Source organism: Neofelis nebulosa, chromosome 5 (genome assembly GCF_028018385.1).
Source record: "Neofelis nebulosa isolate mNeoNeb1 chromosome 5, mNeoNeb1.pri, whole genome shotgun sequence".
NCBI lineage: Eukaryota > Metazoa > Chordata > Mammalia > Carnivora > Felidae > Neofelis > Neofelis nebulosa.
The window spans coordinates 157,417,782-157,438,737 of NC_080786.1; the positions used below are offsets into that span (position 1 = coordinate 157,417,782).

Below are 20,956 nucleotides of genomic sequence, written 5' to 3' on the forward strand. Positions count from 1 at the left end.
TTGATTTTTAGCATTTTTATTTGTAGTAAGATACGCATAAAATTAATAATTTTTATGGAAGTTGATAATGCAACGGTGATTAGTATCTTGTAATGTTGTGTAACCGTCACTGTCTATTTGCAGAACTTTCCGTCACTGCAAATGGTAACTCCATACCCATCAGCAATCTCCTTACCCCTTCCCCCCAGCCCCAATCCCCTCTGTGGATTTGCCTCCTCTGGGTATTTCATATAAATGAAATCATACAATAAGTGGCCTTTGATGTCTGCCTTATTTCACTTAGCATAATGTTTTTGAGGTGTATCCACATTGTAATGCATGTCAACACTTCATCTTTTTTCATGGCTGAATAATTCTGTTGTGGACAGACCACATTTGATTGATCCATTCTTCTGTAGATGAATATCTGGGTTATTTCCACCCTTTAGCTGTGGTGAGTAATGCTGCTGTGAGCATTTGTGTACCCATTTTTGTTTGAACAACTCCTTTCCGTTCTTGGGGGGTATATCTGGGAGGGGGCCGGTTGGGTCATATGGTAATTCTTATTTAAGAACTTAGCATATTGGGGCCCCCAGCTGGCTCAGTCAATGGAGCATGCAACTCTTGATCTCGGGGTTGTGGGTTCCAGCCTCACACTGGATGTGATTACTTAAAAATAAAATCTTAAGGGGCTCCTGGGTGGCTCAGTTGGTTAAGCATCCGACTTTGGCTCAGGTCATGATCTCTCATTTTGTGGGTTCGAGCCCCGCGTCGGGCTCTGTGCTGACAGCTCAGAGCCTGGACCTGCTTCAGATTCTGTGTCTCCCTCTCTCTCTGCCTCTCTCTCTCTCTCTCTCTCTCTTTCTCTAAAAATAAAACAAATTAATTAATTAAAAATAATATAAAATCAAATCTTAAAAAAATTAACTTATTAAGAAACTTCTTGAATCACCCAACCTTCTTCTCAGTGGAGGCACCATTTTGCATTCTGCCATCAGTACAGGAGCATTCTGATTTCTCCAGGGTTTTGCCAACACTTTCTTTTCTGTCTTTTGATAATGGCTCTCCTACTGGGGATGCGGTGGTATCTCATTTGGCTTTAATTTGCACCCCCTAATGAGTAATGATGTGGAGCATCTTTCATGGGCAAACTGAGACCCAGAAAGGGTCACACAGCTAGCTGGTGGCCGAGAGACAGAGTGTCACCAGGAGACTGAACCTGCCCTGATACCCCACCAGCTGGGAAGTTCCCAGGGGACAGGTCCCAGGGCCCCTCCTGCTCTGGTCCCCGAGCCGAGGCCTGGGCTGGTGTTCTAAGGCTCCCGAGGGACCTCATACCTCCTTACCGCTGGGAGCCTAGCCCTTTCCAGGGAACCACTTGGACTGAAGCGTCCCTCTGCGGCAGGAGAGGCTTCTCTGGGCTTCTTTGAGGGAGCCGAGGCCAAGCGGCCAAGGAGCAGGTCCCTCTAGGCCCCACCCTACCCTGCCGCAGGGACCTCGCTCATCCCCAATCTGTGGGCACTTCACACAGGAAGCGTTCCCCCCTCTCTGCAGCTGACATACCCAACATGGCCTGGGCACGTGAGGAGGGTCCTGTGTGCTGAGAGCATGGGCCCAGACACTATCCATCCACGGCTATTTACTTGCTGTGTGACTTTGGTCAAGTTCCTTAGCCTCTCTGATCCTCACCCCCCTCATGTGTAGAATGGGGGTAATAACGCTGACCTAACAGGGCGGTTCTGAGATTGAGTGTGATTGCAACGTGCCCACAACAGGGCGTGGTGCAGGGTGGGCTAGCCGTGTCTGAAACATAAAACGACTGTGCTGCAGGAAGAGACGCCTCGCAGGCGAGGACAGAGGCTTAGATGGCCCATCAAGGGGCAGGCATGTCGCCGTGCCCGGTGGCTCGCCGAGGCACGGAGCGAGGCTCAGCCCCACGAGAGGAGTGACCAGCCGAAGGCAGGGTGGGGCCCCTTGCCCGGCCCCTCCGTGGGTCTCACAGGCCGCCCCCACCAGCCCCGGTGGCTCCAGGTCACCTGCAGCGAGGGGTCGCCAGGGAAACCCCCCGCCTGGCGGAAAGTCCAAAATTCTCCAAGGAGCCTCTTTGCAGAGCCAGGCCTGGCTGCTGACACAGGTGCACCCACAAGGCTTTCGTGGCTCCAGAAAAGTGAGGTGAAGACCTTGATATTGTTGGCTGTTTCTAATCCCCCGGGGACCGTTGTCTGGTAGCTAAAGTGTCCCTTGGTCAGTCGGCCACCGGGGAAAACTCTGCCGAGCGTAGAGTGGCACTGGGGGGCAGCCTGGCCCAAAGGAGGTGGACGCTGAGCCCCCGGGCCCCAGAGCCCCGGGACCTTTATGTGGGAACTCTGCAGCTGGCGGGCCCAGCAGGTGCCACGAAGGAGCTTTGCTCCCTGAGACCCGACCCCCACGAGTGAGGACACGAGGGCTGCCCCAGAGGACGGGGCGTTCAGGAGCGACTTTGACTTCTGCTTTCCTTCAGGTGCTTCCGTGGATGTACACGTGCCAGAGGGCACAGGAAAAGGCCAGGAGGCAGCTGCCAGGCCCGGGCTGGGGCGAGCCTGTGCCCTCCGAGAGGGCAGCCCCGGTGTGGGCCCGAGGGGGCGTCCCCTCTGGGTGTCTGCGGGTGGCACAGTGTGGGACAGGCAGGCCCGCCCCAAGTCCCACACCTCCACTGCCACCACCCACAGCACCGCAGCCCGGGGGCTCGGAGCCCCAGAGGCGGGCAGCCCAAGGACCCTGCTCCCCGGCAAGAGCCCCAGAACATTCCATGGCAGCCCCGGCCTGTTCTGAGCCTCACTGCCCTCACAGGGCCCAGCTCTCTGAGGTGACCAGCCCCACAGCCCCACCACTCCCGCCCCACCGAACCCAATCTTGCTCCCACACGCCCCAGGACACCGCCCTGGGACAGCCTCAGCTTGTCTAGGACTGAACTCCCAGGGACCCTGGCCTGGAGAGGGGGACACACCGAGACAGGACTCCCGTGTCAGCTCCCCAGCCCAAACTCCCACGTCAGTATAGAAATCCTGGCCCCTCTGCACGCGACGCTGTGCTGACCCCAGGCTTCCCAGCACCTGCGCTCACCTCCAGCCCCGCCCCAGCCTGACCAGGTCCTTCTTCCGGAAGTCCTCTTGTGGCTCTGCGGCTGGGCCCGGGGATGGTCTGGCCCCTCCGCCCCCCACCACACTGGGCCACCGTGGGTGACCATCTTGCAGATCCCAGTCCCCGGCCCTTGCCCGCCATAGCTTGGGATGCGGCCCCCCTCTGCTGCAACCCCCTCTGGGACACCACCCCCCCAGCCTCTGTCGCCAGCCCTAGAAGGCTCCTGGGGCGTCCCTCCCTTCCCCCGGGGCTGCGAGCGGGACAAGGCGCGCACTGGCCTCAGTCCACGGGGTCAGCTGTCTTTTTTCTAACACACCTGGAGGAAGGGGAGGGTAGGGGGCAGCTGGGTCCCCCAGTGGGAGATGTGCTCAAGTTAGAGATGAGGGACTGAGGCTCAGAGAAGGAAAGCAACTCGCCCAGCATCACACAGCCTCCAGGCGACGCCCACTGCTGTGCCCACTGACACTCGTCATATGCCCGGTCCTCCATCAGACAGGGACTCTTCCGTCTGACCCCCCTACAGCCCGGCCCAGGGCTCTGAGCTGGCGCAGTGGGGATGGTAATGCCCCCTCCCCACCTGGGACGCTGCCCCCATCAGCCCCACGGTCCCCGGAGCACCTGGACAGTGCCTGCTGGTGTCCAAGACACGGGGCCCCAGGTGAGGCCGAGGGCACCTGTCCTGTCTGTCTCCCATTCGAACAGAACCACAGCTGGGGAGTTGACAGCCCTCCCAGCCCTCTCACGGAGGGGTCGGGCCCTGGTCCGGTCCGGAAGCTTCCTTTACAGAGGAAAGAGAAGCCAGCAGCCTGCTGGCAGGTGTGAATGGAGCGGATGGGACCTTCTCTTTACTGGGTCACAGGGAACTTTCCATCCCTGCCCCTCCCTCCCGCCCTGATTGGCTCAAGGGAAACACGGCCTTTGCTCTGTCCTTGGGGAGCCTAGTATAATAGAGACGGGGCTCTGGCTCACAGAGGTGCCCCCCCAGGTGCGCCTGACCAGGGGTGCCCGCCCGGGAGCCCGGCAGGTCAGGGGCAGCGCGGGGGCCAGAAGGCAGAGATGGCCCAGACACCCCACAAGTCCAGTGGTACCCCGAGGCCGCGGGACCCCAGGCGGGGAGAGGGGACCCCCAGCCCCGCGCCCCCAGACCCCGCGACGGCGCGTGAGGCCCAGGCAGGTGGGGACACGGTGCTTCGTCACCTCCTGAGGCTGTACCGCACTGAGATCGCCATGGCTGTGGACAGCGCCTTCCCGCTGCTGCACGCGCTGGCTGACCACGACGTGGTCCCCGAGGACAAGTTCCAGGTGGGCCCAGACAGACCCCCAATGTCCCCCTCGCCTTCCCCAAGCCTTGCCCTCTAGCCAATGTCTGGCAAGATGAGCTCCAGACCGACTCCGCCCCGCCCGTGGGGGGGAAGGAAGGGGGGTGTGGGCGGGCTGTTTTGGTGAAGAGGAGAAGGCACAGGGTCTCCAGGGCGAATTCCTGTGCCTCCCCAGCGCCCCTGCCCAGCCCTCCTCAAGCTGCCCTCTAAGCTAGGGGCTCCCCTAGGATGAGTTCCAGGTGGGCCGTCTTCACCCCCAGCACCCCCAGGCAGCCTCATGCCCGCTGCAAGCTGAGGGCATGGACACGGTGCCCAGGTCAGCTGCAGCACCCTCTGGGATGGTGTTCTGCCCTCCAGAAAGACAGAAGGGGTGTCGGGAGGTGGGGGTGCCGTGGAGGAGGGGGGGCGGGAGGAGGGGGGAGTCAGGAGGAGGGGGGAGTGTGGAGTGGTGGGGGTCAGGAGGCGGGTGCTGTGGAGGAGGGGGCAGGAGGTGGGGCCTCCCAGCCCCCACTCTTGCTTCAGGAGACCCTGCGCCTGAAGGAGAAGGAAGGCTGCCCGCAGGCCTTCCACGCGCTCCTTTCGTGGCTCCTGACCCAAGACGCAGTTGCCATCCTGGACTTCTGGAGGGTTCTCTTTAAGGACTACAATCTGGAGAGATACGCCCGGCTGCAGCCCATCCGAGACTGTTTCCCCAAAGGTCGTGGGGGGGGGTGGAGTGCTGCGAGAGGAACTGGGGTTCTGCGGGAGCCGGGGGCAGCTGGAGTCATCCCAGCCGGACTGTAAAAGGGAGGGGGGTGGCCAGGGAGCCCCCCGACACCACCGAGGACCGCCCTGGCTCCTGAGCGTCAAAGGGCCGAGCTCTCGCGCAGCTCGCCAGGGCATCGGCTCTGGTCTTGAGGCCCGGTCCCTGCTCGCCCCGCAGATGTGGACCTCAGCCAGCCGAGGAAGGGGAGAAAGCCCCCGACGGGCCCCAAGGCCCCAGTGCTGCTGCCCAGACCCCCCTCCAAGAGGAAGGCCCTGGAGGAGCCCAGGGCCGCCGCACCCGGGGCACTGTCTCCTAGGGGCACCTCTAACCCAGGTATCTGGTTGGAGGTACTGGTCGGTCACAGATGGCCCGACACCACTGGCCGTCCCCCCTCCTGCCTTGCCGTGGAGCCCCCCTGCCCCCGCCGCCCCGGCCAGCCACCGGGGCTGCGGAGAATCTCTGTGGGTGCTTCGTGGGTGAGCCCAGCCGGCCCTCGTCCCAGGACCCCGAGAAGTAGGCAGGTGGGGGTCACTTCCTTTTACTGATGGGGACACCAGAGCCGGTAAAGCAAGGGGACCACGGGAGTTGGGAGGCCCCGCCCACATGCATGCGCCCTTGGCCGCCAGCATTCACCTCCCCACCCCCCCACCCCCGCCCACCTCCGTGGGGAGCGGAGGGCCAGGCTGGTGTGGCTCCCCCTGCACACTCCCCCTGCAGGCTCTCAGGCAAAGGCCAAGCACCCCAGGAAGCCGGAGAGCAACGCAGAGCCGCAGCGCCCCCTGCTGGGGAACGGTGAGCCAGGTTCCCCGACCTCCTGGGCTGGGGTCACCGAGTCAAGGGCCCCGCGGGGTGCTGCCCTCTGCCGGCCTGTCCTGGGAGCTGGGACCCTGGAGGCCTGGCATGTCACCCCACAGCCTTGGCTGCACAGCCTCACTGGGGAAAGAGGGGCACCTCGGGTTACCCCACGTGTGCCCGTCTCAGTGTCCCCGTCCTCAGGGCCGGCCCAGACTGTGCTTCCTCCGCAGGATCCTTCTTGGTCCCTCAGCCGGATGAAGCCTGGCCCGTTTCTGTCCCCTCCTTGCCCCAGGGTGGGGGGTCCCGGAGACCTGAGTCACCTGACCTGAAGACAGACCCTGGGAACCCGGCCTCCCTCCCAGCACCGCCCGGGGCCATGTCCTGGGGGTCCCTGTCCGGCCCTGCCTGCTGTGTTCGGTCAGCTCGCACACCACACTCCACACCCACACACACACCACACAGCCTCACCCCCCCCCCACACACACACCCATGGCCTGTTTCTGCACTTACACATGGGCTGGCTGTCTGTCCGTGGAGGGGCTGGGCCCCCTCCAAGGCCTGCCCTGGACGGAAGGAAAGGCTTCCGCAGCCCAGGCGCCTCTCGCTCCCCACGGCCTGCAGGGAGGGGGTGCTCAGGGGCCGTCTTTCCAATCGATGACCCCCCCCCCCCGCCCCCCGCCCTGTGCTCCCTTCCCCAGGAATTCAGACCATGTCGTCCACTTCGGTCCAGAGAGCCGTGACCGTGTCGTCTGGGGACGTCCCCGGAGCCCATGGGGCAGTGGAGGGCATCCTCATCCAGCAGGTGTTTGAGTCAGGTAGACGGCACTGCCAGGCCAGGGTGCTGCCAGGGGGACGCAGGCCCCAGGTACACGTGCAGCTGGCACGCAGGCGGCCGCCTCTGCAGGGGGGACGGGCACCGAGGGCGTCCCTCAGGGTGGGGGCTCCTGGGCTTCTGGGAGGTCGGCGGTCCAGGGCCACCTCCCGGGTCACTCTGCCCACCCGGGGGGGCCCCTCAGGGTCTTGGGCTCATCCGCTTCCGGGAAGTTCTCCAGCACCTGCCCCACCCCCATACCACCCCCTTCCCCTCCCTCCTGCTGGACGCTGGCCGGGGATGCTGCGGACGGCCAGGGCCAGCTGGCCCCTGGGAGCCAATGCGGGCCCTGGTCTCAGCCCCCAGGGAGGGTCCCGGGGACCCCGAAGTAGTTCACCATGGCAGTTATAACCAGTGGCCACGCACCGGGCCCTTAAAACAGCAGGAGGTTCCAAAGCGGAGACGTGGGCAGCCGTGCTCCCTCCAGAGGCCCCGGGGCAGAGTCCTTCCTGCCTCTCCCCGCAAGCAGTCCTTGCCACGGGCCCCACCGCCGCGGCCGCTGCCCCCAAGTCTCAGGGTGTCCTCCCTGTGTCTGTCTGTGTCCTCTCTACTCTTCCTGAGGACACCCGTCACTGGACTCAGTGTCCCTCGGGAGCCCATCTTAACTAATCCCATCACCAAAGACCCTGCTTCCAAATAAGGCCACACTCTGAGGTTCCAGGTGGACACGCTTGGCCGGGTGCAGCAACCCCCTCGTCCCCTGCAGAGGACCCCTGCTGTGCCCAGGACCCTGGTCCCAGAGCTGCCTGGGGCTGGGGCGAGCCAGCTGCAGAGTGCCCCCCCACTCCACCCCCCCACCTCTCTGTCCCCCCACTCTGCCCCCCACCCTCCTGGGCCTCCCAGGCCAGCCAGCCTCTCCTCCCAGGTGGCTCCAAGAAGTGCATCCAGGTTGGGGGGGAGTTTTATACTCCCAGCAAGTTCGAAGACCCCAGTGCCGGGAAGAACAAGGCCCGTAGCGGTGGCCCAAAGACCTTGGTCCGAGCCAAGGGGACCCAGGCTTCCGCCCCTGTAAGCCCTGCCCTTGATAGCCAACCCCCAACGCAGAGCTCAGCTGGGGCTGGGCCTGCCCAGAGGGTGCTCCGCACTCTGGTGACCCGCCCCCTTCTCCCTAGCAGGGTGGAGGCGACCCGAGAGCAGGCGCACAGGGCAGGGTGCAGGCCCCTCCCGTCCTCCCCAGCGAGCCCCAGCCCCACCAGGTAATGCTCAGGCCACAGTGGGACTCCCTCGTCTCCACCGTCCACAGGGGGTCCCTCTGCCCCTTTGCCCCTGTCCAGGGCTCTCCCTTGGATGATAAGGACAGAGCCTTAAGCTTCTGTTCACAGGGTCAAGCTTCCTTGTTTAATAACAGTTTTCCTGATAACACACAACTTGTGTTCAAATAACTCAGAGAAAGTGAGTCCTACCAGGTGTTTAAAACCACGGGTCTGGGCTGGGTGCCCTTGTCCCCGGTCTCACAGTCTCCCAGCAGGCCAGGGGGTGGGGAGGCGGCCCCTCCTGGGAGCCAGGGACCTGAGCATCCAGCACAGCACAGAACCCACCACAGATCTGACCGCCTCCGGCCCCCCGCCAGGCGCTGTTGGGCCCCGGGCGCCCAGGAGGGAGCGGGACCCGTGTCCCCCTGCCCCCCTCCAAGCTCCCGGCTGGCAGGATCAGGGGGTGATTACAGTGAGCGAGCTCACTGCTGGGCAGGGCGGCCTGGCCGGGAGGGGGCATCCCGGAGGGCCCTGTGGTGCCATTCAGGCAGGGGCACAGGCAGCGTCCAGGCTCCAGGCGGTGCTTGGGGCTGATGGCAACGCCGCCGGCCATCGCTCCACTGCGCTGTGAAGAAGGGCGTGTGGGGTGGGCAGTGTGGACGCTGCTGGGGACACAGGCACCCACGGGAAACGGGGCTTTCTGGAGGCTCCGTCCTCCCAAGAGGGATGGCCTGGCCCCGGGGGTGTGCGCAGGGGACCAGGGTCTCCGAGATGGAGAGTGTCGTGGGGGGAGGGCTGGGGGCAGGCAGGGGACCTGGGGGCCCCTGGGGATGCCGCGGCGGAGCTGTTGCGAGAGGTTCTCGGGGAGGGCGCCGCGCCGCCCCGGATCTTCCAGAGGATACGCGTGTCTTGCCCGTGTCAGAAGAACGAGGACGAGTGTGCCGTGTGCCGGGACGGCGGGGAGCTCATCTGCTGTGACGGCTGCCCCCGGGCCTTCCACCTGGCCTGCCTGTCCCCGCCGCTCCGGGAGATTCCCAGGTGAGCCCAGCAGGCCGCTCTCCGCCCCCAGCTGGCTTCACGGCCACTTCTGCCCGACTGGCCTGGGTGTGGGGCTGCCCGGAAGCGTCTCTGTTCGGGTCACCCAGGCTGGGTCCTCCCAGCCTGGCCAGCAGGGCCCCAGAGGGCAGAGAAGCGGAATGAGGCCCCCCAGTGAAGAGCGGCCACCTTGTCCCATCTCTCCACACACCCCCAGCCCAAAGTCCCACAGCAGCCGGCCCCCCTCCTCCAAACAAGGTCCTACTTGAAGTCGGGCAGAGTGGGTGCCCGTCCTGGGCAGGGCCAGAGTCCTCCCGCGTCTACCTCCTGGCGCTCCCTTCCCCCCGCCCACCGCGTCCTGCCCTCTACTGCCAGCTCCCACGGGTGACCACAGCTGGCGGGGAAGAGCCTGCGTGGGAGAAGCGACCCACCTTCGAGCCCTGGCCCTGCCCCTGCCCCTGCTCCCTGAGTGGCCTTCACCAGGCCACTTGTCTCTGATGCTTGTCACTAAATGAGGGCGTTCAGCCGAGGTCATCATTCGCTTCCAAGGGTGGGGCGGTCATCTTCTCTTTTTTCCTGCCCTTGACTGTGTCCCCTTCTGCTGGGCACTGTCCCCCTTGCGGAAACGGGGGTGGGTCCCCCGTTCAGAGAGGTCCCGTCGGGAGGGCAAGGCCAGCGAGAGCCACGCACGGGGCTCTGCAGGTCAACAGATGTCCGGATTCTTGGGGCTCAGCAGAGGGAACACTGACCATACTGGCGAGGGCCACCCCCCACCCCCACCCCCGGGCCTCAGCTTCCCAGCCTCCCGGCCCTCCTGCTCACTAGCCGGGGCAGTCCTCCCACCCTGGCTCTGCCCACTGTCCAGCCTGGGCCTCAGTTTCCCCATCTGCGAAAGGCAAGTGGCAACGTGGAGGAGACCTCATGCCTCCCCTGCCTGTGTATCTGGGAGTCTGTGGTCCCCTCTGCCCCCCTTGCATGTCTTTGGCTGGTGACCACGTGGACCACGTGAGCAGTGGGACCTGGAGGTGCTACAGTTGTCTCCGGGGAGGAGGCCAGCGGGACCCTCCCCAGGCCGAGGAACCCCAGCCCCAGGAGCCGCCCGCGGAGATCCAGGTACGCCCAGGCCCAGGCCCAGGCCCACCGCAGACCCCCCCCACCCCCCACCCCACACACACCCCCCCCCACCGCTTCCCGGCCACTACCATGGGTGGGGCCCCAGGCTTGGAACCGGGACTCCCCACCCCCGGCCTGGCCTCATTAGCTTGGCTTCTAACACTGGGAAATGTTCCCATGTGGGGCCTTGGCTCTGTCGCCCGGCTCAGAGGATGCACTTTGGCTACTAATAACATTCTCTAAAAATGTTGTAAGCGTTTTGTTGCAGCAGAGACAGGAATGATACAACACACGTCCAGGTAGATCCGGAGTCCTCCCTGACAGCCCGTGAGGGCCACGGGCACCCCGTCTGTAGATGGCAAAAGGGTCAAGTACCTTGCTGAGGACACAGAGCCAGGAGCTTCACCCAAGCCTTTCCAACCCCATGTGGGGTTCCCACGCCAGCCCCCGGGGCTTTCCCGGGTCCCAGGGATCTCCGACTCCCTGGGTGGTGAGGCACAGGCCACCGTGGCCTCTCCAAGCACCGGCCCTGCTTCCAGGTCCTCCTGGGGCTGAAACTGACGGGGGAAGAGGCCAAGGGGCCGTCCAGGGAGCCCTCAGCCGGGATGGACGCTGCCGGCCCCTACAAGCACCTGCTGGCCCCGCCTTCTGCAGCCCCCTCGATGGTGCCGAACCCCTCAGCCCTGCGCCCCCTACTGTGTGTGGGCCCCGAGGGGCAGCAGGTGAGGGGGTGCTGAGGTGGGGGTGGCTGTTTTCTGGGAGCTCAGGGCCCGCAGGACAACCAGACGGAGCCGAAATAGGAGGAGTGACATGGGGGCTGAGGGAGGAGGAGCCAGACGGGGGTGGGGGGGCAGGGGTTGTGCACGCAGAACCAGGGAGGGGAGGCTCCCGGAGGGATTCCAGCAGGGGTGATACATTCTGCCCCGGTTCCTAGAACCCCTACCCCAGCCCACCCTCACAGGGGCAGGACAATAAGGGAGGAGGTTCTGGGGTCCCCTTGACCAGCCCTAAAGGGGGTCCGGGTCCACTAAGGCGGAGCAAGGTCTCTTGGGACTGCAGAGCAAAGGTGCTGGGTGTCGCTGGGCTCCCGGGGGCGGGGCAGAGGGCGTGGGCGCCCCTCCCCCCCACCGTGACCACTCTGTCCCCCCACAGGGCCCGGCAGGTGCGCGGTGCGGCGTGTGCGGGGACGGCGCGGACGCGCTGCGGTGCGCGCACTGCGCCGCCGCCTTCCACTGGCGCTGCCACTTCCCCGCGGGCGCAGCGCGGCCCGGGTGAGCGCGGCGGCTTGGGCGCAGGACCGGGAGGGACACCGCGGGGGACCGGCAGCCCACGACACCATCCTCCGCTGTGCGCAGGGCCGTCCCGCGCTGCCGATCCTGCTCCGGAGACACCGCCCCGGCCCCCGAGGAGGGCGCGCCCGCCCCGACCCCCGCCCGAGCCGCCCCCGGGCCCGCCAAGGTCAGTGTTGCCCAGGGAGGCGGGGACCCCGCGGGGTCTAGGTGGCGAGCACACCTCCAGGGACACTCGAGTGCCAGCTTCGCGGATGCGCCGCGCCCCGTGGCCCTGCGTTCACTGTTTCATACAATTTAGTTGTTTAGATAGCTTCCCTTCGGATCACGTCTGTTGGAAACCAGCGGCTGTGGGATGGTTGTTCTTTCGTGATGGCCGAGCCAGGGCCCCCCCAGGCCCCCTTCTCCCAGCGCAGGGCCCCCCCTAGGCCCCCTTCTCCCAGCGCAGGGCCCCCCTAGGCCCCTGGTCTCCCAGTGCAGGGCTCCGCCCCCCGCCCCCCCCCCCCCCCCCCCCCCCCGGCCTCCTTCTCCCATCGCCTGGGGCGCACGATCCCCACAGTGGGGTGGGGGGTGAAGCGGCCGCAGCAAGAAGGCTCCACCGGGGATGAGCAAGCACGCTTGACTCCCCAGTGTGACCCCAGTCCCCCCGTGGCCCTGCCCCGGGGCCCTGTCCAGCCCCATCCTGCGGCCGGGAGCCGTCGGGGAGAAGTGGCCTCCGTCTGCCCTGCTACCCAGCAGTCACCCTGGGCTCCCTCAGAACCCGTGTGTTCCCAGGAGCCTCGAGGTGGCGCACCTCATCCTGCCTGACCGTGTCCCTGCCGCCCCACCCCCAAGAACCTCTCAGGGCCCTGGGTGGTGGCAAGTCCTACCCCACCGGTGCCCCCTCGTGCTCCCCAGCCGCGCCGCATCCTTCCGTGAACACACTGTGCCTGTGCGATGCCAGCCCAGGCACGGGGGGCCCTGTTCTGCCCACGAGGGGGCTTACGTGCACGCCCACGGCTCAGCCCACACCTGTGCGCGCCCTGCCCGGTGCCACCCCGCCCCAGAGAGGGTCCCTCCCTCCAGAAGATGCTTCTTCATTGACTCTTGGGTTCTTTTCTCAATTTAGCAAAGACCCCCTTGTCTTTGTGATGCAAAATGTAACGATTTTGGAGACTAAGAAGTCCCAGCCTCTTGGCTCCCTTCCCAGGGGAGGTCCTGAAAATGTGGGTGTGGCCCCAGCGCTTTCCCCAGCAGCCCCTCCCACCCGCCCCCACCTTGGAGCTGGGTCCCTTTTCACGCCCCAGGGGCTGATGTTGCCTCCAAGGGCCTGTGTTTAGGAGCTCAGATTTGGCTATTTTGAGCCAGAACCTGGCAGTCTCATGTGGGTCCACTTAGCATGGTCGTCTCTCCCTCCTAGGCTGTTCATGGACAGCCTGCTGCTGGGCTCTGGCCCCTTAAGGGGGGGGGGCACTCTAGGCCCTGGCCCCTTGGAGGGGGGTTGGGTTGGGTGGGAGGGGGCACGGTTGGCCCTGGCAATGCTAGTCAGATGGGTGAATGGCTGGCACCACACCAGACGCTTTCCTCTTTGGGCCTCAGTTTCTCCATCCCCGACGGTCCCTTCTAGCTGGTTCTGAGTCACCTGGCTTTCCCCAGAAGGTTGCATGCAGCACGTGGAGGCAGGCAGGCCTGGGGGCCTTGGGCAGCCAGCTTCCAGAGCCCCAAGCTCGCTCGTGCCCACGACCCTGGCAGGAGCTGGGTGTTAGAATTCAGTTCCCAGGGCCCTGCTTGGGGCAGCATGCCCTCTGTCCTGGCATTAGCCACTGTCCCCTAGACCCTTGTTGCCTCTGCACGGTGTCCCGCTCTGTTCCAGCTGTGCCCGGCAGGGGTGCGGGAGTTGGGCTGACCTCCCTTTCCTGGGCTGCAGGCAGGGGACGGTTCTGCTGGTCACGAGCCGGGTGTGCATAGGGACGACCTGGAATCCCTCCTAAGCGAGGTAATGCGTCACCTGGCTGGGGCTCCTCCTTCTCCTCCCCCCCCCCCCCCCCCCCCCCCCCCCCCCCCGGCAGCCCCAAGCAGCCGGAGCCAGAGGAGGGCTTGGGAGACCCTGCTGGGTGCACTGAGCACCACAGGCCCAGGCTGCTTCGGGCACGGCTCTGGCCCCCCAGCACATGCAGGAGCCCCTAGCGCACAAAGGAGCTGAAAGGAGCCCCTGAGCCCTTTCTGCTTCTAGCCTGGTCCAGAGTTCCCGGATCCGGGGGGGGGGGGGGGGGGGCAGTGGCTGCAGGACCTCAGCACCAGCACCGCTGAAGCCTGACGCTGATGCCATGACTCCCCCTGGGGGTGGGGGGGGGGTGGGCGCCCCGGAACCTCTGCCTCCGGTGGATCTCTCACGGCCCCTCCCAGCCCCAGCCTCTCCACCCTAAGATGAACAGCTATAGTCGCTGTGAAGAAAATGGGCCTTTTTGGGGTTCCATCTTCTTTTGACAGGAGGTCAGACTCCTCTAGCCATTCCCACACCCAGGTGGCCCGCCCCTGACCTCCTGGGGCTGTGGAGCCCTGCCCAGTGTGGTGGGCTGGGCACGGGTGGGTCTCAGGGCAGGAGTCTTTCAGGGTGACCCCGGGCACTGGATATTGGCCCTGTGGCTCTGGCGGGGCGGTCGCCTGATGCCGTTGGAGAAAGGGGGCAGTCGCCCCATTATGCTGGAATGTTGGGTCTCCCCGTGCCCCCTCCGTCCTGCGGGAGCACACGATGGAAAGAACCGGTCTTGCCTCGGAGCCGGCAGGAGAGCCGTGGCGGCTGTGCCCCTGTTTGCAGGATGCTATGGCAGAGCGCCAAAAGAGGAGTCTTCCCTCGCCTGACGTGCCCTGTGGTGCTTCAGGCCTCAGTTTCCCCACCTGTGACTAAGAGGGGCGGGATGCTCGTGACTCCAGGGGACGCTGGAACCCAGGGTGTGTGCACCTGTCCCCTGGGGGCTCAGGCAGGTCTCCCAGTCCTCTGCTCTCCTGTCTTCCAGCACTCCTTCGATGGCATCCTGCAGTGGGCCATCCAGAGCATGGCCCGCCCGCTGGCCGAGGCGCCCACCTTCCCCTCCTGATCCGGCATGGCGTGGGTCTGCGGGGCAGCACCGGGGGAGGGGAGGCCCCCGTAGACGCGGCCTCAGCTGAGAGCGGACCCTCCCTCCCCTCTCCGAATCAACAGAGGCCAGCGAGTTCCCACTCGTGCTCACGGTGACCCGCCCTGAGAGGGACCGACAGGACACGCTTCCCATCCCCGGAAGCTGGTCACATTAGGACCGAGAAAAGCCGAAAGGTCCGGGTGTCGCCCACACTGGGCCCGCAGACACAGCCCGTCTTCGTGGACACGCAGAGCGCCGTGCGCACTGAAATAAAAACCACTTCTGTGGGGTTTCGATGTGCTCTTCACGGGGTGTGTTTGCTTTGGGGGCTCTGTGCCCCTGCGTTTCTGGTGCCTGAAGTGTCGGTCACGCGGGCTGGAAGGGAGACGCCCGCAGGTGGGAATGGCCCCCAGAAGTGGACAGCGTGCTCCTGTCTCTGCTGGGAGCACTCCAGTGCTCCCCGGAGCCCCCAGTATGGTCCAAGCATGAGGTCTGGGCCCGCCCACCTCTGCTGCACCCCCATGGGCTCCTCCCTCCTCCCCTGTCCTAGGGCCCAGCTCATCCCCACCCCAGGGCCTTCGCACGTCTGTTTCCTCATCGTGCTACATCCCTTTCAGTGCCACCTCCTCGTCCGGTCGGACATTTACTCGAGAAAGCTCTGTTGTGGGTCATCTCTAGGGTGCACATCGTCCTGGCACGGGGGTCTGAGGGGGGTGTTCCAGTGGGAGGGACAGATCACGTGCCAGAAGCAGGTGACCTCAGGTGGGGTGACCACCGTGGAGCATGAAGCAGGACGAGGTGGAGACGGGAGCAGGCAGGGTGTGAGGGACAGACAGGAAGTCAGGCGGTTGGGGGGCAGCAGGCCACGCGGACAGCACCGTGCCTTACTTTCCTCACGGCACCTGCCACAGTCAGAAGACGGGCCGTGGCTGGGGGCCCGGGACCCAGGACCCTGTGCAGGGCACAGCTGTTGGGGTGGTGTTGGGAGATGTCAGTGCTGCTAGAGCCCCCACCTGCAGGGACCCCGTGGTAGAATGCCCGGATGCGGAGGGAGGGAGTGGCCACAGGCCTTGCTACGTGTGGGCTGCAGAGCTGGGACACGTGTCCCCAGCCCAGGAAAGCCCAGGTGGGGACAACAGCAGGAGGAGGGTCCCACGGCCCACGGCCTCTCAGGGGTCTGGCTGTCACTCCCGAGACCTCCAGGGCCCCCTTGGCGGGGGGGAGGGGCAGGCCTACCTGGGACAGTAGTGCCGAAGGTCCGGTCAGGCTCAGAGGGTGGGTCACATTCCTGGCGGAGACAGACAGAGACAGGGATTGGGAGGGAGCGCCACACGCAGGCCCAGGCTCGCTCGCCCTGTGCCGCGCATGGACGGGGGTTGCAGAAGGACCCCAACCAGGGCAGGCAGGGTGGGGGAGGCCGGGCAGGGGCTTGCGCGCCTGTCTTCCGCCTCTCACTCCTGGCCCGGTGCCAGCCTGCGTTCCCATTGCCTGGAACCTTCCCCGGGGGGTATCTGGAACCATAAACAGTAACACAAGTGACCAGGGCGGCCTCCCAGGTGGGCCCGGCCCAGAGCTGACATTCCCGCAGCAATCCTGTGTCTACTTGTTCTTGTCTGTCTCTCTGTGGGGGCGAAGTCTGTCTGGCTCGCCCAGCTCTGGAACGGCGGCCGCCTTTGTAATACCCTGAAGCGTCTGTGTGCCAAGCACGTGAGCGGTTCGTGCTGGAATGAGCCAGCATCACGGGTCTGGCAGACACATGCCAGCCACACTGCTTTCCCGCGGTGGACAGGCGGGCGGCTCAGGCAGCAAGCTGTCATTCTCTGTCCTGGAGGCTGCATGTCCGGGGACCAGGCAGGGGCGGGGCTGGCTCTGTCTTCCCCACCCCGGCCCTGCCATAGTCCTCACCAGGCCCTCCCTCTGCGTGTATCTGTGTTCTGATCTCCTCTTCTCATAAGGACCCAGTCACATTGGGGTCGGACCCACCCTTGTGACCTCATTTTAACCCAATTGCCTCTGTAAGACCCTGTCTCCAGATGCCATCACGTGCTGGTGCTGGGGCCACTGTCGCATGCTGATCACCTGGCCTGGCCCAGAGGCTGGGCCCAGTGCCTCGGGGTGTCTCCTCCATCCGCCCTGAGGCACCTCGCCTGCTCTCTGGCCTCCATAAGTCACACGTTTGGGGGCTGTGGTCAGAGTTGCGCCTGACCTCCCCCCTGCTGGGCTGGTTCCCTGGAAAAAGTCCCTTACCCCTGTTAGCAATGGGGTGAGTACTTTTTTCTCCCCAACGCGGGGACACAGTTAGGCCAGGATATCAACATCAGCTCTTCTGACCCAAAGAGGCAGCAAAGGCCTTGTGGACAGGCCAGCGCGTGGTTGGAGGCTCATTGTCACTGTTTTGAAATTATTAACAAGTTACGAGCAAGGGGTCTGAGTTTCGATTTGGGCCTGGCCCTGTGCCTGTCCTGCCCTGACGTGCCCGGGCCTGTGTGGCGGACTGAGGGGGCCGGGCAGGTTCAGGGTCCGGACGTTACCACCAAGTGGGTAAAGAGCCTGCTGCCCGTGGACGTGCCCGCTGGGCTCGGAAAAGGCAGTATTCCTGGCCAGAGACTCAAGATAGCAAATCAAGACTGGAGATCCCGCCCGTAATCTGAACTGGACCGAACTCATGCCTCATAGGCGCACCTGGGACAGGCGCTCTGTGTCACCGACTGCGATCCGGTGCTTCGAGCACAGTTTTGAGGGCTGCAGTTCCGCAGAATTTTACGGGACTCTGAAAGCCCGTCTCGGCGGCCTCTCGCAGGGGCCGCAGGGACGTGCAGTTTCCCCAGCCACCACCCGCATACTGGCCCCAAGGTGCTTGATAACAGGTGAACCCGCACGATGTGCTCACGCAGCCCAGCCAAGGCGCCTCAGCCCCCTGGAGAGAAATACCCCGCCAGCGGAAGCCCGTTCCCATGTGATGAGGACAGCTGTCCGCCCGTCCCAGAGCCGCCGCTCTGTCCCTCCCTCAGCGCACACTCCCTTTGTGACCGTCCTTTGTCTAGTCACCTGCTCACTGCCTGCCGCCCCCACACCGTGTGTGCTGGGGGCAGGTCTGTGTTGTACACGGTGAGGCCCAGGTCTACCAGGGCCGGTGCGGGGGCGGTTGCCAAGCACCTGCATATTTAGAGAATAGGACTTTGAAAATGAACCAAACATTCAATATCCAAGGAATATTTTGAGAAATAACGTTATAGTCACAGATTGAGATATCATCCAGACAATAAAAATGACAAGTACAAAGCTGGTGGGTAAACCGGTGAGTATTCGTTTAAATTAAATTTGCTTACTTGTATATTTACATTTACATGTATAATATCTATGTATACACACATACGTATATAGAGTACATATATATATATATATATATATATATATATAAAGAAGGTATATAGAACGTACATGCACAGGGTACATACAAAAGGAGAATATGTGTATGTGTATGCATACACGTACATATGCGAGTGTGTGAATATGTGCACACGTATGGGTGTATATGGGTGTGTGTACATGCACAGAGAGAAAGAAACACCAGAAGAAAACACTGAACGGTGAAGACAGGCTGTTAGAGCAGGGATTATAGGTGACTTTTCTTTTGTAAAGTGTTCCGTCATTCAGACTGTTTTTAAATAACTGTGAAAGTCCGAGTCTTGAAAGGCACCCACTTCGTGCCGGGCACGCGTGCTTAGGGCTGGGAGCCCATGGGCGGGGATCGCCCACCCCCCGGCTGGAGCCCAGGCCTGCCAGTCTCCACAAAGCCTGTGCAGGAGGGAAAGGGTGGACAAGCGAAGGAATGAGTGAGTGAGCACCGCCTTGCCATCCCACGGTTCAGAGTGGTGTTTCCCACTGCAGAGCTGGGGCTTTGGCTCCCTGTTCCCTGAAGAGACCTCACGCTGCCAATGGGCACCGACCTTACACAGAGGTGAGAGGCAGCCTGGGAGGGGCGCTGCCACAGCTCCACGGGCGCTTGGGAGGGCAGGGTGGCACACCTCCATGCGGGGACATCTGGCCCTGGCTGGCACCTCCACCGTCCCACCCTACGTCCCCAGGCTTTCTGGTTGGGCCCCAAACACCCTACAGACCTGTCCCCTTCTCTCCCATCACCACTGGCCAGCACTACTCGTGCCTCCGACGATACCCCCCCCACCCCCACTGCCTCTGCCCCCTTCCTTCCTTTCTCCACCCAGAGAAACCTTCCGGAAGCCCCGTCAGAGGAGGGGATGGGGTGGGGGGCACATGGGGCCATTTTACTGATCTCTACTCAAGTGCACGCGAAACCCACCACAGCGAAATGGGGAAGCCAGCCCAGGAGCAAAGACAAGACCCCACCGACAGACCCTCTGGCCTCCCCCAGGCTGCAGGCAGGTGATTCCAGCTGCTAATTCAGCCTGCAGCCGCATCTGCTGCCAACCTTCCCAGAGGACACATCTCAACACTCACTGTTGACCCACGCCAGGTCCCCGGGTAGGTCCCCGCGTCAGACTCTGTACCCCATTTGCAGCACTTGTGTCTCCCAGTGGCCCACAGACCACGAGCCAGGGACAGGCAACCCTGGAAGGGGTCTTCCTTGTGGCTGAGGTGCAGGCATTCTGGATGCTTCCACAGCAGGTGCAGACGACCAGGTTGGGCAAGTTCAGGGCCAGGGTGGGCAGGCTGGGGGTCTCCCAAGATGTCTGCAAGCCAACTCCCATGCCTCGGTGTTCAGAAGATCCCCAGGCCAGCGTTGGGTGGTTCTGAGGCCTCGGCAGATGTGCCTGCTGGGGACCCTACCTCAGTGGAGGGGAGGGGGCCAGCTGGCGGAGGAGTAGGTGCGGCCCCTCCGTCACCCCAGCAGAGGTCGGGAGGTCTGTTCTTGGGGCAAGCAGAGTGTCCGGACCCGAGAGAGCCACAAACAGTCGAGGCAGCGGCTCCACATGGAACACGCGTGGCCAGGTCACCACAGGCAGGACAGTGAATGTCGGGACTCATCCCTTCTCTTCATTCAGCTCCAGACAAGAGACGAGAAGCTTCTTCCCTTGAGTCTGACCGACCGGCCTAAAAGGACAATGTCCCCCGGGGGGAGGGGGGCGACAAATGGCCCCACAAGCTCCCCTACCAGGCTCAACGACTGTAAATCTCCTGTCACAGCCAGAGGCCTCACTGCTTAATCACAGACACCCAGGGCCCCCAGACATTCGGAAGGCCTCTAACATGGCTGAGACCAAGACGAACAAAAAGAAATAAGGCTGAGTGGATGAAACAAGAGACTTGGAAGGGGGGAGAGAATGGTAAACAATTAAATGAAACCAGCAAGACCCTTAGGGATTCTGGCCCTCTATCTACGAAAGAAGAATAAAACTCTGTTAAAAGAACACTGAGAGGGGCGCCTGGGGGGCTCAGTCGGTTAAGGGTCCAATTTGATTTTTGGCTCAGGTCATGATCTCATGGTTGGTGAGTTCGAGCCCCGCGTCGACAGACAGCTGATTGGTATTCTCTCTCTCCCTCTCTCTCTCTCTGCCCCTCCCCCACCTTCAAAATAAAGAAATAAACTTGCAAAAAAGGAACATTCAGAGAACAGCAGCCCTAGGAAATCATAACTACGCCAGCGGAAACAAAGAACTTCACGCAAGATTGGGATGTCAAGGGAGAGATCTCTCTCTGGAAGCAGAGCAGAAACGGGCGGCAAAGAGGAAAGTACAGGCAATGTACAAGGCGATCGGCACCCCCACCCGGAAGTCCGAGCTGTAAGTGGCAGGTGCTCCAGGAGGAGGAAATTGTCCCAGACAGAAAACATGCACTTCTGCGCTGGGAGGGGCAGTGCGGGCCCAGCCCCGCGGGGGGAAGCAGGCCCGCGAGAGGCACTTCATCGTGGGATTCCACCGCCCGGGAAAGGAAGATTCTACGGGCTCCTGGAGAGAGAATACCGGGTCGTGTGCAAGCGAGGAGGCGTCAGAGAGGCTTTGACTTCTCAACAGCAACGCCGGAAGCAACAGAACAATGGAACAGGCCTCGGCACTTGTGTAGGAAGATGCTTTCTCACCTACGATTCCGTATTCAGCAGACCTTCGTTCAGGCGTCAGGGTAGCGTAATGCCATTTCCACACACGCAGCGCCTCCCTCGGGTGCTGGATCAGGAAGCTCCTAGGAGATGTGCCCTGCCCACATCTGGGAGCTGGTGGCCCTGAGGATCACCAGGGCCACTGATGGTGGCAGAGATCCCAGGGTGACAGCTGTGCACCTGACGGTGATGGCCGCCGTCCACGCTGGGGCCGCAGACCTCGGGGCACAGTCTGAGCACTCTCTTTCCTCAGAAACACGTTGTCCCCCAGCATCGTTCCATCTTCTTCGTCTGGGGGCAGAGGGGCAGGTGAGTGGCCCAGA

General features: G+C 63.3%; 1 protein-coding gene across 1 annotated transcript; it reads left to right on the plus strand.

Moving 5' to 3' along the window:
- The first annotated feature begins 4,155 nt into the window (after positions 1–4,155).
- Positions 4,156–14,864, plus strand: AIRE (autoimmune regulator). The gene is made up of 14 exons (XM_058732555.1): positions 4,156–4,401; positions 4,941–5,115; positions 5,341–5,496; positions 5,881–5,955; positions 6,657–6,773; positions 7,695–7,837; positions 7,945–8,025; positions 8,945–9,060; positions 10,071–10,170; positions 10,710–10,892; positions 11,323–11,441; positions 11,526–11,628; positions 13,366–13,434; positions 14,456–14,864. The coding sequence occupies exons 1-14, from the start codon at positions 4,156–4,158 to the stop codon at positions 14,534–14,536; spliced, it is 1,764 nt and encodes a 587-aa protein (XP_058588538.1). The 3' UTR covers positions 14,537–14,864.
- Positions 14,865–20,956: the final 6,092 nt, after the last annotated feature.